The sequence below is a fragment of the Microtus oregoni genome, unplaced genomic scaffold (genome assembly GCF_018167655.1).
Source record: "Microtus oregoni isolate MIOR12 unplaced genomic scaffold, Mior012 000009F_ref0000495, whole genome shotgun sequence".
NCBI lineage: Eukaryota > Metazoa > Chordata > Mammalia > Rodentia > Cricetidae > Microtus > Microtus oregoni.
In genome coordinates this window covers 510,986-530,224 of record NW_024543068.1, presented here as the reverse complement: position 1 = coordinate 530,224, position 19,239 = coordinate 510,986, and the positions used below count along the sequence as shown (strand labels likewise).

Here is a 19,239-nt window from a genome sequence, read left to right as displayed (position 1 = left end):
CCCAGACCCAGTGTAGCTACTATGAAAATTAGTTTAAGCACTAAGAAAAGATCAAGAAAGGGTTAAAGGCCCCAGAGACCATTCAGTAGTAGGTAAAGTCTCCTGCTGCCATGCCTGCCAAACCTGAGTTCAGTCCCCAGAATCCACATGGTGGAAAGAGAGGACCAGCTTCTACAAGTTGCCCTCTGACCACCACTTGTGCACCCTGTAGTATGTGTATGCCTACATAATATACACGGCAAATCTTTCACACACACACAAAAAAAAGGTTTGGTTAATTTGAATTCTGGTAAATAGTTATTTAGTATTGCCTGAATGAATGAACTGGGAAAGCAAGGAGAAGCTCTGGGGAGGAAGGCCACAGTTGACCTGTGAAGCCTTGCTGGGATTAAGCAAAGGTATTTTAACCTTGGTTTTCAAACTTCTGGATGGCTGTTGGCTTTCATATTAAGGGCACAAACCAGTTCTCAGTAAGGCAGTTTACTGCACACGTCTAGTAGTTGGTATCATAAGATAGGTGATGTTCACTAGGATTTTTTTTTATTTAGCAAGAAGAATTTAAATATAACCACACCAGCACGCAGCTTATATAACATGTATAATTGCTAAGGGTGTAGCTCAAGGAGTAGAGCCTTTGCCTCAAAGGCATCAGGTCATGGGTATCTCCATACTGCAAAAATAAATAAGGAATTACATGTCAGGACCTATTCTGGATGTATGGGCAAGTTTTTTTTTTTTAAGGTTTGTTGGTCATTGTAAAAATCAACTAGAAAATTAATTTCATCTGTTGACTGACCTGATGTCATGGATTGCACATCGCCTGTCTCTCTTCTTTCCCCATATTTTCAGAGAACTCACAAGTAATATAATAAATTCTCCATTTTTCATTCCAATAGCCACCATGTCCCCTTCAGGGCTATAACACACTGTCCGCGCAGCATGTCCCAAATTTACTTTGTTTAGCATCTTCTGCATAAGAAGCAAGAATCACAGGAAACATTTACAGTTGAAACCAGTTTTCCTCAAACCTCAATATCAAGCTAAAGCTAGCAGTTGAGGATTTGCACTTCTTAAAAACTATAACCTCTCATTAAAAAAATGTATATACCTACTTTATCAGCAATATCCCAGAGTCTCACTGTCCCATCTTCTGCAGCAGAAAGGAAAAAATCCCTGGAAGGATGTGTTGCTAGTCCCCATATTGGCCCATCCACATGACCATTAACTAAAATGTTACATGCTGCATTTTTCTCTCCAACTTCAATTATTTCAGCATTCCTTGTCCCAACTAATATCTTGCCCTGAAACACAGAAGGACCAATCCACTTAATGCAATACAACAGTTACATGCTTTGAACTAATCTAATTGTAAAGTAATCATTAGCGCATACAAACGTTTCTCTTCCTAGGGACACATAATGGCAACATCCTGGGCTACTTGCATGGTAGAGTCTGAGCTAGAGACAACTTCTCTCTACGGTGATGTGTCTATACTCTTCAGTATTCAGAGTTTTGGCTTTGACTATGATAATATTAGGACCTCCAGAGTGGGAAAAAGTGCACTAAGACACAAAAAGAACTAGAATTCATCTTTTAGTTGAAAAGTAAACTGCTAAGTTTGGTGGCATACACCTGTAATACCAGCACGTGGTAGGCTGAGGCATGATGACTACGAGCTCCAGGCCAGCCTGGACTACACAGCAGAACTTGTCTCAGCAGAAGAATGTTTAAACTTAACTAGGATTTAAGTATCCAGATAGGACAGCACATGCATTTGATTTATAGGCACACAGTACAAGTGCATAACAGTTTTCATAGAAATGTATGAGATTTTGTTTCTTTGGGGGGTGGTTTTATTTGGTTTCGTTTTTTTTTTTTTTTTGTTTGTTTGTTTGTCGAGACAAGATTTCTCGGTGTAACTGTCCTGGCTGTCCTGGAACCAACTCTTGTAGACCAGGCTGGCCTCAAACTCGCCTAGATCCACCTGCCTCTGCCTTCCAAGTGCTGGGGTTAAAGGCATGTGCCACCACCGCCTGACATGGTTTTGTTATTTTTAGAGGAAGCAGAATAGGGGAAATTAAAGCTGAAAGAGAAAGAAGGCCCTCACTCAAGTATTTGATTTGTTTTGTTGTTGTTGTTTTGTTGGGTTTTTTTGCTGAATGCAAATCAATAAACAGAAAACAACCCCCACCCCAAACATTCTGGAAGACTTTATTTTTTGTTTGTTTGTCTGTTGTTGTTTTGGTTTTCTGAGACAGGGTTTCACTGTGTAGTCCTGGCTGTCCTGGAACTCACTCTGTAGACCAGGCTGGCCTCAAACTCAGAGCTCTACATGTCTCTGCCTCCTGAAGGCTGGTGTTAAAGGCAGTGCCTAGCTAGTAAGACTTTCTAAAAATAAATAATCCCTTTTTCTGAGAGATAAACTCAGAGTGCCATAGCTGAGTTGAGTGTGTTGGTGCACATCTGTAATTCCAGCACTCAGGAGGTCAAGGCAAGACCACAACATAGGTGATCTTTGAGTTTAACTTCATCTGCATTCATCCCTCACTCATAAACCTAAACGGTGCATCTTATAAGCTACTTTAAAATCTCATTTACAAAGGGAATTTCTTTAAGATAAGTAGACTAGCTCATTTTAAAATTTAATTTGTAAATTTTAATTTTAAAACTTTGCTTAAGGGATAGAAATACAGATTAGATTTGCACTTTAGAACAGCAGCTGCTCTTGCAGAGGATATGGGTTAGGTTCCACAGCTCACAATGATCTATAACTATAGTTTCCAGGGATCTGATGCCCACTGCTGCCTTTGGTGGGCACCAGGAACACACAAAGTGCACAGATACACATGTAAGAACATCACCCATACACACAGAACAAACATATCTTTAAACAACAAGCTCCGTTTAACCTTGAACATAGCTGCAACCTTTGGGCAATGTATCGTAAAAACTCCCAAATCTTAAGAGCTCTCATGCCCGGCTAACCCTTCTCTACTTCATTCATGCTGGCTTGCCCAGACATTCCTTTCTGCATTACATGTCAAGACCCTAGCCATATGTGAACAGAGGCCCCTAAGAGAGGAACTCCTCAGGGTATGGCCAGTAGCATGGGGAAATGCTGCTGCTGGAGACACACGGAAAGAGCTGCTCTAATAAAAAAGAGTCAGTGGTGAGGATTTTCAACCTAGCTTACCATAAGTCAATCAGAAGATTCAAGACAATACAGAGGTTTAAAGAAAACTCGCTTAGACACAAGTTTTCTGTATTAGTAAAAGTGGACATAACAGCATCCTATAAATCAAGTATAGGTTATTAAGTTACAGAGTGCAGGGATCACAGCACAGCTGCTCTCTGTTTTCTGCTGCATCGCACTGGCTCAAGGGACACCTTACTTTGCCTCTGCACACAGACCGGACACAATCTGTGACTTGTCCTGTCTCAAGCCTGAAGGCCCGGCATCGCCTCAGTTCCTGGTCCCACAGTTTAACTGCACCTCCTTCCTTTGACCTAGGTAAATAAAAACAAAACCCAAGTAAGTGTTTATAATTGACTACTACAATAATTTTCATTTTAAACAGAATATTTTAAACACCCTATTTGTAACTTCTAGTATTCTAAATTATCAGTCAAGGATACATACAATAATAATAAATAAATATACAATATTCATTTATATATAATATTTATTTATTTATCAGTGTGCTTCCAGTTTGGTAAACTTAATTTTGTGAAATATTTTCTTCTGACACAAGCATAATTTTATTTAGTCTACTTTATATTACAATAAATTTCTCATAATAGTTCTCCATTAAGAAAATGAGAAAAAAAAGAGAGAAAAAAAAAGAAAATGAGGAAAAAGGATTGTTTTGTTTTCAAAGATTGTGTATGTACACACATACCATGGTGTGCATCTGCAGGTCAGAGAACAACTTTGGAATCTGTTCTCCCTTTCCACCTTTACCTGAGAACTAAACTCATCCCCAGGCATGTATGGCAAATGTCTTAACCTGCTGAGCCATCACACCAGCCCCACAAGATTTTTTTTTTGAGGGGGGGGGATTGAGACAGGGTTTCTCTGTGTAACAGCCCTAGTTGTCCTGGAACTCACTCTGTAGACCAGGCTGGCCTCACAGAGATCCACCTGCCTCTGTCTCCGGAGTGCTGGGATTTAAGGCGTGTGCCACACACCTAGTTCACAAAGCAATTTCTAACATTAGAAAGATAACTGAAATGCAAAACAAGAAAGAGCATTATAGATGTTGTGCCATAGAATTTACTTTTAAAGGCCAAAAGGGCAGCACATTTATTAAATATCCTACAATTATTAAAATATCCTGTTATAGCAGGCTATTAGTAAAGGTGTGCAAAGTCAGATGGTTTGGGAAATACAAGTATTTGGAGTAATATACAAAGGATAAAATAAAGCCATTTATGGGATTTTCTCTTGAAAAAAACTGAAAAATAATTCCTTCATTTTGCATTAGGAGAAAACACACCTTCCCATTAAAGAAACAGCAGACCATATGTGCTCAGTAGGTAACTGTGTGCCAATCTGTAGCAAAAGAACTGAACTTCGTAGTTACTGTGTGTCCATTTTTAATTTCCAGAGGACTACACTGGTGGCATATGGATTTTATCTGTTTTTTTGGGGGGGTGAGGGAAGGGGTAGGGAGCAAGTGGTTTGAGGCAGTCTCATTGCCTCCCTGAGGCAACTATCCATGTAGAGAAGTTGGCCTCAATGAACTCAGAGAGATATGCCTGCCACTGTTTTCACTGTGCTGGGATTAAAGATATGTGTCATACCCAGCTTTAATTTGATTTTTAGATTTATTATAATTTTTTAAATTATGTGCATACATATCTGTGTGTGGGGGGGTCTGTGCATGTATGAGTGTAGGTGCCCTCAGAGTCCAGAAGCGGGCCCTGGATCCTGTGAAGCTGAGTTACAGGTAGTTCTGAGCTGCCCAGCATGAGTGCTGTGTTGAACTCAGGTCCTCTGCAAGAGCTGTACATGCTAATAACTGCTGAGGCAGATCTCCAGACCCTTACTTATTTATTATTTACTTTTTGGTGTGTGTTTGTGTTCCTGTGCATGGATGTATGTGGTCACAGACTTCTATACATTTCCACCACCAGGTGTCAGTCCTTGCCTTTCCACCATGTTTTAGATAGGCTTTCTCTGAAGTTTATCCAAACAAGCTGGATGGGCTTCTCCCCCTGGGAAAGTGCCAGGATTACAAGTGCTTGTGCTCCTTGGTCTGGCTTCTCCGGCTTTTCTGTGGGTACTGGGTTGGTCCTCAGGAGATCAGGCATATAGAGTAAGCACTTTTACTCACTGAGCCCTCACCTCAGCCCAGAAATCAATTTTAAGTATCTGGTTACTGTTTGGATATTTGAAAGTAATGCAGACAGAGGTCTCTGTTCACGCTTATGACTGAGGTCGTGTAAGAATGAGTTCAGAAACTGTCTTTAGCATTCTCTGTCTCCTCTTTCACTACCGTGACTCTGAACCTCGCAGGGAGGGAGGCAATAGGGCATGAAGACATAACTTGGCTTCTAGAGTAAAGGTTTCCCTTCATGTCCTGTCAGCAATACTGACGCAGGCACACAAGGACTAGGGACATCTTAATCAGAAGCACAGCTGCCTTTGGCCATCTCAGACAAGTATCACTCTGGCTGCAGTTCAAGTTTATCTAAGATGCCCAAAAGTTGGCTGGCAAGATTGCACACTGGGTAATGAGACTCCAAGCAATTGACCTGAGTTTGACCCCTGGAATGCACAAGGTAGAAGGAAAGAACCCATTTCCACATGCTGTCCTCTGATTTCTACATGTCCTGGGCACAAACTTCCCTCCACCCCCATGCACAAAATTAATTAAAAAATAAGTGAAAACTACAATTTTTTAAAAAAAACCAAAACATTATTTAAGACAAGAATTAAGAGAACCCAAAAATCACACATAACTAGCAACAAAGGAGAAGTAAATGAACAATTAATCTGTGCAGCCTAGAGGAGGCCAGAACACCCAACTTAGGCCTTGGGTAGATCACAAATGCACGCACAGTCAGTAAGGGTATGAAGAGGACTCACGGCCTTTCCTTGCCGCCAGTCACGATCAGCCCGTCTCGCAGGGTGGTATACATGGCAAACACAGGCCCATTGTGCGCTCTGGCCACCACTCTGCACAATATGTGATCTTTCCACACACAGACATCACCACTGATGGTACCTGTAAACGTCAAGTTATTCTGAAAAGGAGTGGGGAAGGGGGGAGACAAACTCATCAAAAGTTCAAAGAGAGGTCGAACAGATGTCATCCTCTACGTGAGCAGAATGCTAGTTCACCTGCTTTGACAAAGCACATGCAAAGTGGAGGGGCAACACTGGACCCAGGAGAGGGGGCTGAGTGACGCCTAGTTCCCATAGGGCCTTTCCTTTCCTAAAATACTATAACTCCAGCTGACACTGTTCTTTGAGTCAGGGCCCTCCAGCCGTCCAAGAGCTAATCCAAAGGTCACTAAACACTGAGAGTGAAAACAATGGGTGGTTAGGAATAGGGAGTGAAAAATAATGAGTTTGCTAAAAAATTCTGTCACAGAAAATAAATCTATTATCAAAGCGAAGACCTCACTAACTCCCACAGATGTAGGAAAGTCGCTACTTGGTGCCTCTCTGCAGTTAGAGCACACTTCAGCTATGAACACCAGCATTCCTCTCTCCTTTTCTCTGTCCACTCATCGTGTGACATCTGAAAAATTATTAAACTGAACATAAAGCTATCTTGTGAGAAAATATCCTGGTCACACTACTGCTTCACACATTAAAAAGCTATTTTTTATTTTTCTCTTGTAATAGCTGTTAAGTTTATTACTTACTTTTTATTTATTTATTTTACCAAGAATGGGCACTTGACTACAAAGTAACTATGAATAAAGAAAGTTCATCTACAGACACGGACAGATCCAGTGCCAGGATCATTCCAATAGGGGTTTCCTTCTAGAAACAAATGGATACTCTTATATTAAAATTAACAAAACTTTTCATTTATTTAATATTGTTAGTCATTTTTTAAAAAATATTTAGGTGTGTTCAACTGTTCTAAACTTGTAACTTTCTTAAAATGTATATTTCACATTTTAAAAAAATCTACTGGGAGCTCACCAAGGCCAGCAGGACTGTGACTGAAAAAGCATGGGATAAAACCGGACTCTCTGAACATGGCGAACAATGAGGGCTGATGAGAAGCCAAGGACAATGGCACAGGGTTTTGATCCTACTTCATGTTCTGGCTTTGTGGGAGCCTAGCCAGTTTGGATGTTCACCTTCCTAGATATGGACGGAGGGGGGAGGACCTTGGACTTTCCACAGGGCAGGGAACCCTGACTGCTCTTTGGACTGGAGAGGGAGGGGGAGAGGAGTGGGAGGAGGGGGAGAAGGGTGGGAGGAGGGGGAGGGAAATGGGAGGCTGGGAGGGGGCGGAAACTTTTTTTTTCCTTCTCTCAATAAAAAAAATTAAAAAAAATAAAAAAGAAAAAAAGAAAATAAATTAATTAATTAAAAAAATCTACTTCATTTTCTGTAGAATTTGAAGAGAATTTGAAAAGCCTAGCCAGGGCAGGGTATTAAAGGAGAAGAAGTGGTTATAAACTACTACAGACCCAGGCGGATGGAATGAGAGACAGCAATAGAGTCTTGAACACTCAACTGCGGGCCTCAGCTCCCTGCTCCCTGGCTCAGACACTGGCCCCGAGTATTTCCAGCTACAAGATGGACAGAGGCTCTGGTGACAGAAAGCGAAGGAAACTCTAAGCCCCAGCGCCCTGAAGACACTGAACATGGCTTTCCTGGTTTCCTTTTCTTTTACTATAACACACGGAAGGTGCACAAGGAAGCACGAGGATGTCTGCGATCGCAGCCTGTGGAGCGTGACAAGTATATGACCAATGAAGCTTGGAGGATGGTAATGTTCTGAGGGTGCACACGTTTGACAGTAACTATCTCATTCACTTTCTTATGTTCAATGTCACTCACCCCTTAATGTCTAAAAGGACTAGATTTTTTAAAGATGACATATCCTTGACCAGGATTTGCACTGACTAGTCAATAGTAATGGCGCTTATGAATATACGGCAAAAACACTTCAAGTCAAGACACACCATCACACAGCATTTTAACAGACATACTGCACCAAATGCAACAGCAAGCATCGTCTGCATCCGGGCATCCTCCAGTGTGCTCAGAAGCCCCTTTTTGCTGAGAAGAGCCCTTCCTGCCAGGGTCCAGAATTTCACGTGCTTTATACCCACAGAGACAAACTGGGTATCTGAATCTGGTCGAAATTCTGCTACAAAAATACGTTGGTTGTGCCCAGCTCTGCTGGCAATTCTGGCCCCTGATACAGAAGACACAACAAAAATTTCACAGGTTAGTATAAGAACGGGGCTAATTGCCAGGACTGAACAGTTTCCTCAAATCGCATAGCTAAGAACAACAAAAAAAAAAATAACCCAAACACAAATGCTTGCAAGAAGGCCCTGATACTTGCTCTACTACTTAACAATCATATGACCTATAATCACTGGTACACAAATCTTTACAAGTAACACATGTTTATGGGCTCTTTGTGACAATTTAGGGGCCATTTTAAAGATCATACCTTTTTCTATGTAGTTACATTAATTCCTCATATAAATTTAATGGGGAATTCATTCTATTGGTCTTACAGTCTCAATCCCAGGACTCTCAGGAGGTAAACGCAGTGAATTCCAAGCCAGCAGGGCTGCAAAGAGAGACCCTGTCTCGGAACAGAATGCGTATATGTGTACATCTTTTCTTGAGTAATGGATGTGGTTCAAAGTCAAGTCACCTATGTAGTATGTGCTGTGGGGAGGGGGGTATGTGTATAGGTATATGAATGTTTATGTGTGTATGTATGTGTGTGAATATAGGCACGTGTATGAGTGTATGCATGTATATGCATGCATGTGTGGGTATATGTACGTGTGTTTATATGTGTGTGTGTATATGAGTGTATGTTATATATGTGTGGGGGGAGCATGTGTGTGTTATGTGTGTGTTATCTATGGTGTGCATCTGTGTGTAGGTGTGTGTCATGTATGTGTGTTGTGTCTGCATGCTTTTGCATGTGTGCATCGTGTTCATATGTGTGTAGGTATGTGTTGTATATGTGTATGTTTCATGGGTAAGAGATGTGGTTCAGTGGGAGATTACCTGTGTAGCATGTGCCAGGCTCTGGGTCAGATCTCAATACACTCTTGAATTTAATATGTAACCCTAGAAGGGTTTCAAATTCACAGCAATCCTCTTGCGTCATCCTCCTGAGTGCTGGGATTAAAAGCAAGTGCCCGATGCCTTACAATTTTCATTTTTTACTAAAATATCTCAGAACTAATCAAATCATTAGCAAAAACACAGTTTCTACTGAAAGGAAATCATTGCAAATCATTTTTAATACTACCTGGTTTCATTATTTCATGTTTTGTGAGCTTATGTCCTCACTGGGGTTTCTTAAGGGCACACATACAGTGCTACCAACTGTATGCTATATGTTTGTTAGGACCATAACGAAAAATGGCTTCAATTCCCAACTTAAGGCAAACGCTAAAAGAGAACATTTATACAGTCCTAGTATTCGTGTGAGCTTTTGTTGGCTTGTTTTTGTTTGTGTATTTGTTGCTTTGTTTTGGTTTTTTAATCACACAAACGAAAAGAATCCTACCTTCCTGCCATCTCCAAATGGTAATGGTGTGCTCTGGGTCCAGCCCCACAGACAGCAGCAGCTTCCCAGTAGCACTGAAGCTGACGGAGCACACACCCTTTGAATGGGAGCATCTTAGTATAGACAATGTCTGCTTGTTCACTGCATCCCAGATGTGCACAGATGGGGCTGTGGCTGAACAAAGACAAAATCCAGGTGTTACAACCATTGTCAAGACACCACTCAGAAGCCAGAATAAGCATACCTAGGAAACATGGAACTATGCATATAAGAGGAATGTAGTTTATAATAGCTCAGAACTGAAACTAAATTTTAAAAAGGAAATAAAAAGGAGGGGAAAGGAAATAAAGGTAAAAAATACAGAATCCTTCAGCATATATGGTAAGTTGTACTTTCAAGAAAATAGCATTTAGGCAAAAAAAAAATCAGAATAATACTAAACAGCTCATCAAACAAGGTGTGTATGAATGAGAACAGAAGGCAGCAGTCAGTGAGAGGACCACAAGCTTCATACATGGCAAAGCTCTAGAGTGGAAAAAATCTTCATAGAAGTTATATTGAAACTGTAACATTTAACACAGTACATATGCTACATGCAAGTAAACATTCAATACTGATATCCTCTGAAAGCAAATGCAAAGCACACGCAGCTGACAGGCAGCTAATGGCAAAACAGCTGGACAAATCCCACGGAAAATAAACTATATAGATGGGAATCTGGGAAAGGTTACACATACTGTGAGACTTTTTAAAAACACTACTTCACTGGAAAAATAAAAACAATATTTATCCTTTCCTATATAAATTCTTTTGCACCTCTTTCTGCTCCTCCAGGGAAATGAACCAAGAGCTCCATGCTTAGTGAACAAATGATTATCACTGAACTACATCTCAACCTGCTTCTCTTTATTGTCTAAACTATCATATTTTTGTGTTATCTTCTTTTCAAATTATAACCTAAAATTGAAGTTAATTCAGCAGCGAATTCAGTCTTGGAATATAAGCATTCTTACTAAAACACTCAAAATAATAAAGTGCATTTTCTTCTAATTATAAACTGAAAGACATAAAAACATTAAAGGGAGATAACCTGCCTGGAATTATTTTACATAGGAGGAAATTCTGGCCTTTAGAAAACAAATTTCAATAAATGTGGACATTTTACAATATTTGCTATTTATAATGCATGAATGATAAATCTAAGAAAACGTCAAATAAAACAGTTAAAATATGTTAAAGTAAAATGAAGGATTGTTCAGATTTATCCAGCTGTAAAACTTTAAAATTACAAGGATATATAAAAGTTTTACCAATAATAAAATAGATTACTTATATTTGAAAATGTTGGGGACTGGAATATATGTCAGTTAGCATAGTGCTTTCTAGTATGTATAAAGCATGAATTTTGATCTCCAGAACAACATAAATAACATGTCTGGCATACACCTATATTTGTAGGTCTCAGAAGGTGGGGACAAGAGAATGAGAAATCCAAAGTCATCCTCATAGATAGAAGGAGCTTAAGGCTAGCCTGGGATACATCCGCTCTTAAGAAAAAGAGGGAAAGAAGAAAAACAAATTTGAGTATTGAACTGAATCCCTCATTCATTAAAAGTCAAAGTACAAGCCAGTGAGCAAGCCTGCAAGATTAGATGGCTCAGCAGGAAGAAGGCCTGCCACCAAGCCCAAGGACCTGAGTTTGATCCCAGGAGCACTGACTCCCACAGGATGTCATCTGACCTCTGCATGCATGCAGAGCACACATCCAAATAAACAAACAAATAAAGGTAATTTTTAAATTTAAAAGTGAACTTACTCTACAAATTGGTAAGGAATATAATATAAAATGACTTAAATCAAAAGCATAAATATGGCTAGGTGGTGGTGGGACATGCCTTTAATCCCAGCACTTAGGGGGCAGAGACAAGCAGATCTCTGTGAGTTGGAGGCCAGCCTGGTCTACAGAGAAAGTTGCAGGACATCCAGGGAAGTTACACAGGGAACCCTGTCTCAAAAAATCCAATAAATAAGTAAATATATAAATAAATAAGTGCAATAACTGCTATTTCTATGGTGTAGTTTTCTGGAAATGGTAAACATTAAACATTAGAATGCCTGTTTACAAAAGGTTCCTCTGAGATATTCATAGACTATATTTGTCAGAATACAATGGGATAGACAACATATTTTTTTTCTTCTCGAGACAAGGTTTCTCAGTAGCTATGGAGCCAGTCCTGAAACTCATTCTGTAGAACAGGCTGGCCTCAAACTCACAGAGATCTGTCTGCCTCTGCTCCCGAGTGCTGAGGTTAAAGGCATGTGCTACCACCACCCAGTTAGACAATAAACTCTTAGTAAATTATCACTAAATATACTGCAAATTATAAAGCATTCTATCTGTCTAAAATTCAAATAGCAAGTCACTGTCAATTGAATTACCAAACATGTGCATGGTGATGCTGGGATCAAGTTCTGGGCCTTTTGGGTGCTAGGCAAGCACTGTATGTACCACTGAGTCACATCCTCAGGACCTGCACTTCTAAAGACTTTATAGACAAAGAAGATGTAAGAAGCTGATAGCAGGGATGTAAAAACTGTACTCTGTTGTTGTGGGACACTACACATTTGGACTACTCTAAACTTACATCTGTAACAGTATTTAACTGCAATTTAATTAGTAATTTTTTGGCATAAACAAATAATAAATTAATAACAATTAATTTATAAATAATAACCATTATTAATCATAGTATTCTACTGTTATATTATTATAATTGTTAATAATAATTAATTTATAATTAATAATAAATAAGTAATAAATTTTGGCATTCTGAGCTACTGGTGTCTTTTCCCCATGTCTCTGCCCAGATCTTGAAGTGTTTCCCTATAATTTCCTCTAACAGTGTTTTTAATGAATGAAACATTTCAGCTTCTAATAAATGAAAACGGGGATAGTTTTATAATATAAGATTTATTTGTATCATTTTTAAGTGCACAGTGTGTGTGTGTGTGTGTGTGTGTGTGTGTGATATAAGGTTGTCTGGTTAGTTAAAGGCAGTTGTGAGCGGCATAACGTGGGTGCTGAGAACTGAAGGCAGGTCCTCTGCAAGAGCAATGTGTGCTCTTAGCCTTTGAGCCTTCTCTCCAGTCCCCTTTAACAATCGAAGAGTTTCAGGTCTCACATCAAGATCATCAACCCAGTTTTAATTGATTTTTGTACAGGACAAGACACACAAGACACACAGATCCACTTTAATTTCGACATGTGGATATCCAGTTTTCTAGTAGCATTTGTTGAATCTTTTTCAAAACAAGACACACACACACACACACACACACACACACACGCATGCGCACACACACAAGACAGACATACAGACATAGTAATTCAGGCTTGTTGATGTATGTTTGTAATTCCAGCATTCAGGAGGCAGAGGTTAGAGAATTTGTATAGGTTTAAGGCCATACCAGTATACATTAAGTTCCAGGCCAGCTGAGAAAGACTCTATTTCAAAACAACAGCAACAAGCAAGCAAACAAACAAACAAACAAAATCAAAACAAAGTAATATGCTATGCAATAGGCTTCTATGTGGCGCTCATAATCTGTAAATTCACCATTGTGGAACTCTAACTTGTGCACAGTGCTGAATGTCAGGTGCAGTCTGTTGTAGCTACTCCACTCTGCCGAGATCGACCAAAGCTACTGCAGATGACATGCAGCTCAGTAAGATTTATTATTATACAGAAGTTTGAATTCCCTGTAATTTCTATTATGAGTTTTCTGATTTTTCTCAAGTATTCAAATTAGTTTAAATAAGGAAAGAAAACAAAACTATCTTCAGCTCACATGCTATAAAATCAAGTGCTGTGATAGACGTGGCCCAATGGTGACAATTACTACTCTACAGTGTAGCCAAGGAGCAAGGGCCTGGCTTGCTGTGCTTAACAGATTAATAGTGGACTAGTCCAAGCACAAATCATACTGTATTCTAATGAGGGGCAGAAAACAGAAGTCTTTGGGGAATATTTTCGTACTAAATTGCTAATGCTTATTGTGTTACACAAGTGAGAATATAGCTGAAAAGCCTAGTTATTATAATATCAAAACAATTGACATATAAAAATTATATTAATTAAAATGTTATCTTAAGTACATAAAACCATAGTCCAATTAGTCATAAAAATTATTTTTAAACATTTAAATGATTTTTGATGTAATGTGTTTAACAACAAAAATAGTTCATAAATTAATAGATTTTCTATTAGCTCTATGATGTTAGCAAATTATTGACTACATGAAGAATTTGTGTGATAACCACATAATGTGATGTAAGAAAATCTTCAGGATAGCCCAGGCACACTTGAGAGGTCAAAACACTTATGAGTATATATGCATGTGTGATTGTGTGTTTAGACAGGCAGGTATACACCTGTGTGTGGAGGCCAGAGGTCAGGCTGTGGCTTCACTCTTCTGCAGATACTATCCTGAGTACTATTTCTGAGACTGGAGCTTGCCCATTAGGTTACGTTGTCTGATGAGCAAGCCCCGGGGACCATCCTGCTGCTGAGATTCCAGTGTGCACGCCCCCATAACTGGTATTTTCACGTGGGTTCTTAAACTCAAGTACTCATGCTGTGAGACAGGCATCTTACTGACTCAGCTATCTTTCCAGCCCTGAAACCATTGTTTAAAAATACTATTATTTTTGAAGATAAAAAAATGATGTTATTTGTCATGACTACTCTATAAGCCGTATGTGGAGCAGTAAGATGTTTGGGCTTTTAGGGGGGGAATATGATATTTGTATGCACATTATTACTTGTACTTTAGCAATTACTACTATAAAATATAACTAAAACAGAAAGTATTCAAGTTTCCTTACCTGACATGTCTGCTGAATCACCTACAATACAGAATCAGTTAAAAAAGTTATCCATAAATAATATAATAATAGTAAATTTGTGAAACATAATTATCATTTTGTTATTTAAATGACAAAATATCCTATACAAAATTAGGTTGTTACATCAAATTGAGTAGACTGAGAAAAGGTACTTGCTTTCACTATCTACAAATGATCATTCAGTCTTTCTTTGGGCATATTTAATGATATACATAAAGTTCTAATCATAATAATTTATAAAGTAATACTGATATGAACCTTTTTGGGTTTATAAAATGTGTGCTTTGATGTATCTGTGCCTGAAGGAAAGAGTTATATCTGAGGAATGTGGCAACAAAGGTTATTAAATAACCCAACAAGCAAAAGGGGTTCTTCATTATAACTAAAGACTTTCCACATGTGTTATACTGGACTACCATCTGAGCCAAACAACTGCCATCTTGGGGTATTTAGCTGTGTCCACTTGCAAAACACCACCGCAGCTGTGCGTGATGACTGTTTGCATTCCCTCATAGAGGGACCATGAGGGAAGACCATGAGACCAGTCACTCCACACCACCCATCGTGTACAGCTGAGTGCAGAATAAAACCAAGTGGGAAATCCAAGCAAAGATACTCGGAAAAAGAAGACAGAGTCAGGGAGATGCCAGCAGTTGCCAGAGAAGAAGATGTGAGGTAACAAGCCACAAACCTCGTGGTAAAATATAAACTAGTAGAAATGGGTTAATTTAAGTTGTAAGAATTAGTTAATAATAAACCTGAGCTAATGGACCAAACAGTTTATAATTAATATTAGCCTGAGTGGTTATTTGGAACTGGTGGGCAGGAGAGGAATCTCCAGTTACAACTGAACCCTAACTGCATATAGAATTAGCTCCTCATGGAGGAGCTACAATATCTAGGCTTGGTGAGACTAGGGGATGGGACTCTATCTATGCAGCTATGGGAAAGCCATCATCCCTGCTGAATGAAGTCTCCTATATCCACACCTATGCTCTGTAAGTAATCCCAAGATTGGTTCCCCAGAGTGAGCTTTGATGGAATGGTGCCTGGTTTATTGTAGAGACCTTTGAAGGAGGAAAAATGTTATGACTCCTTCAGGAAAGAATTTTAGAAACAATATACATAAAAGAAAACTGTGAAAGCTTATGTTCATATTTATGGTGTAAGGTCTATGAGCAAAGTTTTAAAGAGTAACGGTGTGTATCAACAAAGAGAGTAGCAGAGAGTTATATACCCCCTGAAGAGACATGACGGTTTCATACATCAATCAAGTCTTACATCCAACTATGTGAAATAATGACTTCAAGGAAAAAGTGATAACATAGGAATACATGTATCTTTATTAGGATATCTTTATAAGGAATATGAGGAAAGAGTGAATAAAGTATTTTGCCATTTTTAGTTCTGAACATAATCTAATAATAACCAATTGGTAAAAAGACTCGATACTTTGTCACATGAAGAAAAGCTGATAGAATGGGGGTGTTTGTCTTAGAGATCATTTGTCATTGGATAGTCTGAGATAAGACAATGTATTATACATAAAAGCTGGAACATTATAGCCTAAATGATTAAACTAATTTAGGTACATTCCTCTGATGGCCTGGAAGGACTGGTATACATCTGGAACTCACTGGAGTTTGGGGATACAGAACACTGCTGTCTCTCCTCAGCAGACAGGTTCATCACACACCACAAGGGATCGTGGAAGCACTTATGTGAGGCTGCTATGGGATGAAATGTTTGTGTTCCTCCAAAACTCCTATGAAACTATCATGCTAATTTCAACTATAGTGTTAAAGGGTGGGATCTTTGGGAGGAATTAGAGGAATTGTCATGTGAGTGGAGTCTCACAATGAAGATCAACATAAGAAAAGATGATAGATAAATAAGGAAGACAATATAGATATAACAAGGTCATCTGTAATATAGGGAGATGGCCTTTACCTACAACCCAATCATGCTCGCACCTTTAGCTTCCAATTTCAAAAGTGGTGAGAAATGTGTTGCTTGCTTGCTTGTTTTAAAAGCACCTCATCCAAGTATTCGTTCTAGTAGCCAAAACTGGCTAAGAAGTATCCCAAAATGGAATCCCCAAATCCAGTGAAAGCTAACCACCTCCTAAACTTCCTTTATGAATACACATGCTGGGTGTACAATGTGCTACTGGATGAACAGACTCCGAGAAGAGACTCAGGCAAGCCTAAAAGTAGGTTCAGAACTATTTGGTAAAGAATTCAAGGATTTCAAGGCTCAAGACATAGTCCAGTAGAGAGAAGGCTTCTCCTGGAAAGCATACCCCACTCCTATAGAATGTAGCTAGGAGATTCCTTGGGCAGCTGAGGTTGGGGAACCTGAAATGACCCTATCCTATAGCAATACTGACGAATATCTTGCATATCATCATAGAACCTTCATCTGGTGATGGATGGAGACAGAGACAGAGACCCACACTGGAGCACTGGACTGAGCTCCCAAGGTCCCAATGAGGAGCAGAAGGAGGGAGACCATGAGCAAAGAAGTCGGGACCACGAGGGGAGCACCCACCCACTGAGACAGTGGAGCTGATCTATTGGGAGCTCACCAAGGCCAGCTGAACTGTGACTGAAAAAGCATGGGCTAGGAGATGTACAAAGTGATCTTCTAAACAAAAATCACCAGGAGAAAGTCAGTGGAAAAAAAAAATAACAACTGCTCCCAAAGTTGGAAGGTAAAGTTACAGATTAGATTTTCTATGTACCCAAGAACAAAGGCCAATGAGAAAGGAACACAAAGAAATTGGCTTCTGTTCCGTGTGAAGGACCACTTTATAAGTAAGCTTTCTAGGGAGAAGCTGCATTAGTTTATTAGCTATAAAGCTATGGGAGCTCAATCCTCCTGCCACTAATTTCCAAATGCTAGGATCACAGGTTTATCACCAGATCTGGTCCATAATCTATCCATCTAACAAGCTGGTGTCCCACACATAACTGTAACCCGAGTTCTAAGTAGGGCAGAGACAAGAGGATTACTGGAGTTTGTTGACTTCCAGCCTAGCCAAGAAAATACAAGCCCCAGGTTCTGAGAGAGACCCTGCCTCAAAGAAATAGGTGCAGAGGGTAACAGAGAAGGACAACTGATGCATGCATGCACTCTCTGCCATGTGCTCAGACACTCATACAGTCACACATACAAACAAATAATAAAACTGTGTAATGATAAAGATGCTTGACAACACTAAAACAAAATCTATCACTTTGTATGTTTACTTTAAAAATTCTTTTTTTGTTGTTTGTTTGTTTGTTTGGTTTGGTTTGGTTTCATTTTTCAAGGAGATGGTTTCTTAGTATAGCCTTGGCTGTCCCGGAACTCACTCTGTAGACCAGGCTGGCCTTGAACTCACAGAGATCTGCCTGCCTCTGTCTCTTAAGTGCTGGGATTAAAGGTGGACACCACCACTATCCAGTGATGGTGTCCACCTTTTTTAAAAAGAAAATTCTACAGAAGGGAAAATGTAAGTGTTCCATGTACTGCAGCTATAAAAACAAACAATCTAGAGGAGAACAAATTCCTGACTAACAGTAACAAACAATCTAGAGGAGAACAAATTCCTGACTAACAGTAACAAACAATCTAGAGGAGAACAAATTCCTGACTAACAGTAACAAACAATCTAGAGGAGAACAAATTCCTGACTAACAGTAACAAACAATCTAGAGGAGAACAAATTCCTGACTAACAGTATTTACAGAATTGGGAAAACAAAAAAGCCAATAAAATGAGTATAGCAACTGGGGTCACTGAGACCCCCAAAACACAGTAATTTCAATAATGTTTACAAGTGTACTTGACCGGCCACATTTGCAATGCAGTATCACGGTAATTTTTAGCTGTCAATTTAAATAGACCTGCGATTCTACTCATAGAGCCATGAACCTTTGTTTTTTGTCAGAAGTTAAAATAAACCATAGGTACATTTCAAACTGTTGGTGAATCTGATCAATGCTAATGCCAAAGAAACATTTTTAAATGCGAAGGGATTTTCTAACATGAAACAGATCTGCAGTCTCTCTTATCCAACCTAACCTTTGCTAAACAAGGGTTTGTCCCCATTGGTCTAGTTAATTTCTTGGGTCTCCTTTATATCCTTCCTCCAAGGTTTGAATCTGACCACTTGGCAGACCAGGAATTCCCACTAAAGCTAAAGGTCAACTATTTACACAATAGTTTGAGCTATTCAGATAAATAATAGAAAGCTACCTGACAGAAAACAAGGTAATCAGGCTCAGTTCCATATGCACACATGTATTCTGAGCAGTTCACAATTCAATACACTTCAATTTTTTCCCTAGGGTATTGAAATCATTAGAACAAAGTAAATGTTTCAGACTATTTCTTTTGAAATATAGAAACATACCTACTTGGCCAGTTGCCACTATGTTGATAAATTTGGGGTGCTGATTTACAGTGAGGCACAGAATGTCATCATTATGTTCCTGATAAAAACTCTGAGTCCCTATAAAGAAAGAATTTGAAAGTTAACTTTGAAAACTTTAAAATGCGAGAGCCAAATGTACTTATTTAGTACAATAGATTAATTTGTTCATTCAA

The 19,239-nt window shown here is 39.2% G+C and overlaps 1 protein-coding gene across 1 annotated transcript in view; it reads right to left on the bottom strand.

Annotated features, from left to right (window-relative positions):
* LOC121452605 (echinoderm microtubule-associated protein-like 5) overlaps window positions 1–19,239 on the bottom strand; it is a 124,875-nt gene that overhangs the window by 7,687 nt on the left and 97,949 nt on the right. The window contains exons 32-39 of the mRNA XM_041658841.1: window positions 19,046–19,144; window positions 14,626–14,646; window positions 9,741–9,914; window positions 8,185–8,393; window positions 6,092–6,249; window positions 3,393–3,507; window positions 1,113–1,301; window positions 797–969 (exon numbers count right to left, since the gene is read on the bottom strand). Of these exons, the coding sequence (XP_041514775.1) occupies window positions 797–969; window positions 1,113–1,301; window positions 3,393–3,507; window positions 6,092–6,249; window positions 8,185–8,393; window positions 9,741–9,914; window positions 14,626–14,646; window positions 19,046–19,144 (1,138 nt within the window). The remainder of the gene's footprint in view (window positions 1–796; window positions 970–1,112; window positions 1,302–3,392; window positions 3,508–6,091; window positions 6,250–8,184; window positions 8,394–9,740; window positions 9,915–14,625; window positions 14,647–19,045; window positions 19,145–19,239) is intronic.